Source organism: Electrona antarctica (genome assembly GCF_951216825.1).
Source record: "Electrona antarctica genome assembly, chromosome: 14".
Classification (NCBI taxonomy): domain Eukaryota; kingdom Metazoa; phylum Chordata; class Actinopteri; order Myctophiformes; family Myctophidae; genus Electrona; species Electrona antarctica.
This window is the reverse complement of record NC_136795.1, coordinates 7,654,063-7,661,562: the sequence shown is the minus strand read 5'-3', so window position 1 is coordinate 7,661,562 and position 7,500 is coordinate 7,654,063. Positions and strand designations below refer to the sequence as shown.

Here is a 7,500-nt window from a genome sequence, read left to right as displayed (position 1 = left end):
ACTTGGCAAACATGGCAACCACATGATATGACTTGAACCACTTGAACTCTCCACCAGTTGGTGGTCAAACGTTGTTGTACCAATAAGGCCGCGTGCCGTGTACCCTCATTTGAAGATGTTTTGTGCCAGGGAGGGACCCCCCATGAAGAGAAGATGTGTGTAAGAACAAAAATCTAAATCATTAAATAATGTCCAAACACATTAGATATTTTTTCAAATATTTTCAAAAATAGCAGATGTACAGAGAGCTTGTATATCTGTTCTTTTTGAACAGCAAACGTATCACACTTGGATGAAGCGGTTATACTGATTGTGATGCTCATGTTATACTGATTGTGATGCTCATGCTGACAAATTGGCTGGCTCTGCCTTTTTCAGTCTGCACTCTCTCTTTATATATAGCTCACAATGCGTCACAATTTCGCCTATAGTGAAATGACCAAAGTTGTAACGCCAAGATGAGATGAGATGTGGTTAACGTAGGACAGGGTTCCCCAATAGGCGGCCCGCGGGCCATTTGCGGCCCGCGGAGCGCCCCCTTGCGGCCCACGGAAGAATTTCAAAAAAATACATATAAATGGCATTAAATGGGGGTCAGTAGCCTATGCATGTCAAACTGGGCATCCTTTTCAAATGGGGTCCTGCCCTGAAAATGAATTTTCAGGGCAAGACCTCGACCTCACGCGTGCGGACTCGGCCCCCAGCCTGGTACCCTAGTCAAAATATGGCCCTCGAGGAAAATTAATTGGGGAACCCTGACGTAGGACATTATATGGACATGTACACTTGTTGTGTTGTATCATATCGCTGTCATAGAAATAGGTCTTTTGTGGAGACACAATGTTGAGTTTATAAGAGTTTCATTCAGGATTCGTACAGGTGTTGGAAATCCTTGAATAAGCTTGAATTAGAATGTAATTTCTTAAAATACAGGGACTTGCTTACAGTTGAAAAATAGTGAATAATAAAATAATTGGTGTTGGTAAGCAGTGAGTTTGTAGCAGTTTTTGTATAAGCAGTTTTGTGTCTCTTTACCTGCAGGGCTATCTTCATATCATGATATAATATTAGGCTCGATATCGTCTTGGATTTAGAATTTCATATTGTCGTGATATGGCTGATAAATACTTATTTTACACAAAAGTAACCGATCTACAAGCTCACAACGTGTTGCACTGCGACACGTTGATCTCACAGTCTGTATTGTTGAAGTGTCCAACCCATTTTGTGCGGGAACCCCTTTTGGTGTTAGCATTATGTTATGCTTTAGCTATTGAAAATTAGCAGATCTACAAGCTCGTAGCGCGCCACCGAGTGGCGCGCTACGAGCTTGTAGATCTGCTATTTTTGAAAAAATGACTGACATAGAAACATAGCTTTTTCAGAAAACTGTCAGGATGTAGAAGACATTTTTAGAATCTGATCTCAGGTCAAAATGGGTTAAGTTTAGTTTTTCCAAAGGGTGAAATGAAATGAAATGATTACTATATTTACCCAGGGTATCTGGGCTAAGCTCAAGAACTTGTTTCCAGCCAGGCCCTGCTCATAGAACACATTTCATCGTAGTGGTTCAATGCCTTGTTCAAGGGCACTTCAGCGGTGGTAATTTTAACGTGTCGGACCGCTGATTCGAACTGGCGACCTTCCGGTATCAAGACCGATCCGCTATCCGTTCGGCCACCGCTGACAGCACAAATGAACACATTTCAACAGCTGAGCATTCCCAAATGCATGTGTATTATAGCAGGGGTTCTCAACGCTTTTGGCCCGGGGACCCCCGGAAATGCTTTTGCAATGTATCGGGACCCCCGCCCCGCCCCCTCCCGACCCCCAATATAAATTGACTGCTACAATCATCATCATCATCATCATCATACTATAATCAACCAAATGTCTGAATGTGTGTCTGTGTGTCTGAATGTCTGTGTGTCAGAAACACTGCCGTAGCTCCTCACTGCCTGCACCAATCACTCCCACTTTTCACACAGGCATTGACCATAATAATATGGAGGTCTTAACGAAGCCCTTTTTCCAATTTGAACCACTATTCAAACTTCAAAGTATACACTTCACAACTAAATGTATACACCCAATTAAGAGGAAAGCTGGAAATGCATACGTTAATCTCATCTCATCTCATCTCATTGTCCCGTACCAACATGCTTCTACAATTCCCTCCAAACTTCAAGTAAAATAGCCTATATACACTCACCGTTCACTGACGGACTTGTTGTATATTATGTATTGTGATGATTATTCAAATCACTATAACATGTCACATAACATTCACATGACTTAGCAATAGCACAGCTGCTATTACACACATAACAAAAATACATCGTCTGATTTGAATGATTCTCTAATATTAGAGGGTATGCGCATGACATCATCATCATCATACCCGGAAGTCATGCAGGAACGCCTACTAAGTGGCAAAAAAACCCTACTTTCTGGCCTTGACAGCCCATACTGTCTATCCAAACAGAAAAGTCCTATCTGATTGCATTAAATGTTGTTAAATGACGTTAAACTCACTTTGCCACTCGATTTGCCACTCACCCTGTGGCTCAAGCGGTTCGAATCCCGGCTCCTCCTGTCTACATGTCGAAGTGTCCTTGGGCAAGACACTGAACCCCAAATTGCTCCCGATGTGCTGGTTGGTACCTTGCATGGCTTCCGCTGCAATCGGTGTATGAATGTGTGTGTGAATGGGTGAATGTAATGCACAATCTATGTAAAGCGCCTTGGATAAAGGCGCTATATAAATGCACCATTTACCATTTACCATAATGATGCGAGGTGCTGGAGCGTACACCAACCGTAATTCATATTTACTGTCTGTTAATATTTCATGTGACATGTAGAGTATGGGCGAACTGCTCAACTGAACTTACCACGAAGTGCACGCGACAATAATGTTACATCAAAGTCTTGGCTTAAAGGGCCACTTCACCCCTTTTGCAACCAGAGCTTATTTGAATTATGTTTAGGTCACAAGACTCAACACTTTCCTGGTGTTTGTATGTGTGTAATATGTTGTTTTAGATATTTTAGTCATGACGCCATGTTCATGACCAAAAACCTGTCATGAAAATGTGGTCTCACTTCCTTCCTGGACTACAAAGTCACACCTCCCTGCAGCCTCCTCCCTCTCCACAAGGAGGGGAAGTGCACTAAAGCATTCTGGGCATTGTAGGAATTCAGCAATCCAGTCAAAAACCTAGTCAAACACAAACACACAGACTTAATTATTTTTCAGGCCATAAGGTGCAAATTTCAAATTGTGCTGCTGTTATTTACTACAAATACTATGACTGGCAGTTTCTTACAGCGGTGAAATGTCCCTTTAAACTATTTTTGGGGTTTCATAATGATTTTTCCTGGTCCTGGTTTTGTTTTATCGTAATTAAATCTTTGTCTTTGGATGATGACATTTTATGTTGCATAACAACACAGCCACTTACAAGGACCGTACAAGGACATGATCAGCACAGCTAGCTGAACTAAATCCTCAGTGTTCATTTCTCCATCACTCTGAGTGTACAAATGTAAGTAAATGGTCTCACAACATGTGTAATTGTGTACACTCTCATAGTTAATTGTGACAGTCTTTAACAGATTTTACAGTGTATTCTATTAGCCCACGCGCTGTCTCTCCAGACACAACCTATATTTGTACTATCTCCCACAAGCTATATACAGTCTAGGTCTGGACTCCATATTGCTTCAACTTGTATAGATCCCGTCAGTGGAATGTGTTGCTATAGAGGGAACAGCTTGTGTACAAATGTATTTTATGTCAGAATACAGATATACAACAAACACTGCAACAGGAAATACACTTGGACACGTTTAGAATCTTTAGGTTTGTCAATTGCATTTTCTTTTTGTTGAATTCAATAGTGCGTGCGTGCGTGCGTGCGTGCGTGCGTGCGTGCGTGCATACCATGGATATAATGGACCCATGATGAGGTCCATTTGGTAACAGATGTAGGCTACACACTCTTGACTGTGTTCAGAAGGCCATGGTGGCATCATGGCTCCAAACAGTGCAAACATATACACTTTCAGTTGACCACACCGGAGCGGAGAATGTACAAAGTCAGATAAAGTTGTCAATAACAAAAATATACTGAATATTCACTTCCACACAGCTTTCCTGCGATTGTCCATGTGCAGGAACTCCTTGTTTCGTCCTGTATCTTGAACCCCGACCACTTGGCAGTTGGCACCTCATGATTACAATAAAACAAACCGCCATGGGACCCATATAGGTCTGTCAGGGAGACGTCATTGTTCTGTTTTGACATCATTATGGACCTTAAGGGGATGGAATGCCAGAGATCATTCAAGGACTATACTCTTGGCTTTTGGTCTGCTGTTACAATGTGGTATTGTACAGGATACTATGTTCATATTGTATCCTATCCTTTGCACTGATGGACTGAATGTTGTGTGCGCCTGCGTGCGCATCTGTGTGTGTGTGTGTGTGTGTGCGTGCGTGCGTGCGTGCGTGCGTGCGTGCGTGCGTGCGTGCGTGCGTGCGTGCGTGTCTATAGATTACCAACATGGAAGATGATCCAAACTGGTACACTGCCGAACTCCACAACAGAAAAGGCTTCGTTCCCAAGAACTACATCAACCTCAAGCCACACGCGTGAGTAGACACGCACACGCACACACACACACACACACACACACACACACACACACACACACACACACACACACACGCACGCATACACACATGCAATGTCTTAGGGGTGCAGCTTACGATATTTATTTCTCGACCATCTCTCTCTGTCCCTGTCCCTGTCCCTGTCTCTCTCTCTCTCTCTCTCTCTCTCTCTCTCTCTCTCTCTCTCTCTCTATACACACACATATATATACACTTATCACTTCACATATGTCCATTGTATCTATGGTAACTGTTTCACACTGTGTAAAGCCCTCATCATCAGTGAGTGTGTATGTGGCCCCGGGCGCTTTACTGCTCTGCTTTGAACAGCTGTACTCCCCGAGGAGCACCCACTCACTGCCTTACATAATCACATACATGATACATGCATGCGTGTGTGCGTGCGTGCGTGCGCACGTGCATGTGTACACGCGCGTTTAACAGAGTAAGCATGCACGCCGAAACTTCCCATCAGATGTCGTTACACCAGCTGGGCACTATACCGTCTGTCTGACGAACACCATCACAGATATGATGAAAGGGACACTTCACCCTTTTTGCAAAGAAATATATGTTAATGACCTTTAGAAGATTTAGAACACTTTCCTGGGGAGTCTTTATGTGTGTAATATGTGGTTTTAGATATTTTAGATTTTAGCAGTGAGCCCAGTGTCTCTGATGTCATGGACAATGGGCTCACTTACTTCCTGGACTACATCAAGGAAGCTTTGAGAAGGAAGAGAAGTGGTCACGTGACTGGGCTGCACCATGACACTTTCATGGACGCTTTTATGGGAGCCAAACTACCCGGAGGTTTGGCAGAATGCACTGGAGTCAATGAGAGCTCAGTGACCAGCTGATGAACAGACATTATTTTATTATGAATGACTGACCTTTTGTAAAGTAATCACTTCTGGAAAATAACAGAAGACATGTAACACATTATTGTCTGCTGTGTTGCTTTTCAATGTGGGCTACACTGTGTAATTTCTATAGAGGTATGGTATCTAAAGAGCACAAAGTACCTTTCTGAACGTACCAAGTATCGCAAGACTTCCCACCGCAAGACTTCCCACCGTTTACTTGGAAACAAGTGTAATGCTTAATTGGGTCGTCCACTCACAGTTAACAGCCTTTGTATTGAGTTTGTGCTTGAAATGTACTGTAATTCTGCAAACTGTTAATAAATTCTTCAATCAATCAATCAATCAATCCTGTCTGGCAGCCAAATCTCGCGATACTTTGGAGCCAGAAACGATACCTGCTGCTGTTTAGATCCTCAGATAAAATTATATTCTGTGCACATCGAAAAGTAAGTGATTAGAAAACAACCTATATTCCTGAACCGATTATATGACAAAGGTCTCAATTGTTCATAAATAATGTTTGTCCAGCCGGCTCCATTCACTGCCATGTATTCATTGCACTTCCGGTGTGAGTTTGGCTCCCATGAAAGTGTCCATGAAAGTGTCATGGCGCAGCCCAGTCACGTGACCACTTCTCTTCCTTCTCAAAGCTTCCTTGGACTACATGTTGTCTCAGTAAGGCCCAATCGCCTCCCTCAAGCCCTGAGCCCTGAACCCTTATTGATTTTAGTGATGTCAGCTGTAAGTGCTTGAGGGTGAGAGGCTGCAAGGGTTCCAAATTGTTGTGAAAGAAATGGGACAGCACTTTGAAGATGAGTCCGCCATTCATGACACGCATCACCTTATAAAAACTGTCCTTATTCACAGCCAGTGCCTACCTACATGCTTGGCCTATTTATACATGTCTACCACATCTATTTTAGTATTTAAGCTGAGTTTTATTATTAGTTTCATAAATACACTTTCCTGTGTGATAGGGGTTGTAATATTCAATAATATTCATTATAAATTGCATTTCCATATTGTTTTACTTTGCTCATTAGTCATTTTCTCATCATGTTTCCCTTATTATTATTATTGTTATTAAATATATAGCCTTCTTTCCATTCCGTCTCCCTTTGAGAACAGCGAGAAAGCACTATTGTGTTTGTTGACATTCTAACCGCGATACATAACTAATTTGCATACTTAAATGATTGACGTTCGGAGGATCCCCCTCATTCCCCTGGTAACGCTAAATGAACTGTGGGTAATTTCTTTGCCAAAGTCAGCCAAAGTCAGCATCGATGCTGACTTTGGCAAAGGGCACATAAAGGGGCGGGGCTGAGCCCTCGCAGACTTCACATGAACGCGCAGCTAAGTCAGTGAGGGCTCATTGAGTCAGCAAGGGAGCGGATTGGGATTGCGCCTTAGACAGCCCTCCCCTCTCAGGAAGAGCAGTGCACCAAAGCATTATGGGATTTGTAGTCGTGTGTTCGAGTCCCGTTCATGGCGGCCTTTGCTGCCGTTCCGTTGCGTCTCGACCCATTACGACATTTCTATTCTGTGGGACCCACTTCCAACTCGCATCAAAAAACCTTTTAAAACTGCGCTCTAATCCTATTTGTTCTTTTCTTTAGTAGTCTTTTTGACTTTTTCTTTGTACTTTTTCTGTGTATTTGGTTCCATTTGTACACTCTCAGAGTTAAATTAACATTGATTTTACAATATAAATGTGGGCGACCCAGAGATAGAAATGCCAGTAAATGGGCGTCCGTAGAATATTGCATGTCAATCTGGGGGTCCTTGAAATGAAACGGGTTGAGAATCACTGCTGGAGCTGTAAAAACCTTCTCTTATGGTGGTCCCATGTCTCTTCAAATGTGGGTCCGTGGGCTAATTAGTGTCAATTTGGGGGTCCTTGACATGAAAAGGTTTGGGAACCAGCTGTTTTAACAATGTCTCTCTCTCTCTCTC

The 7,500-nt window shown here is 42.8% G+C and overlaps 1 protein-coding gene across 1 annotated transcript in view; it reads left to right on the top strand.

Moving 5' to 3' along the window:
- The window catches only part of grapa (GRB2 related adaptor protein a), a 44,189-nt gene that overhangs the window by 1,803 nt on the left and 34,886 nt on the right, over positions 1–7,500 (top strand). Inside the window, exon 2 of the mRNA XM_079521673.1 lies at positions 4,560–4,657. Within this exon, the coding sequence (XP_079377799.1) occupies positions 4,560–4,657 (98 nt within the window). The remainder of the gene's footprint in view (positions 1–4,559; positions 4,658–7,500) is intronic.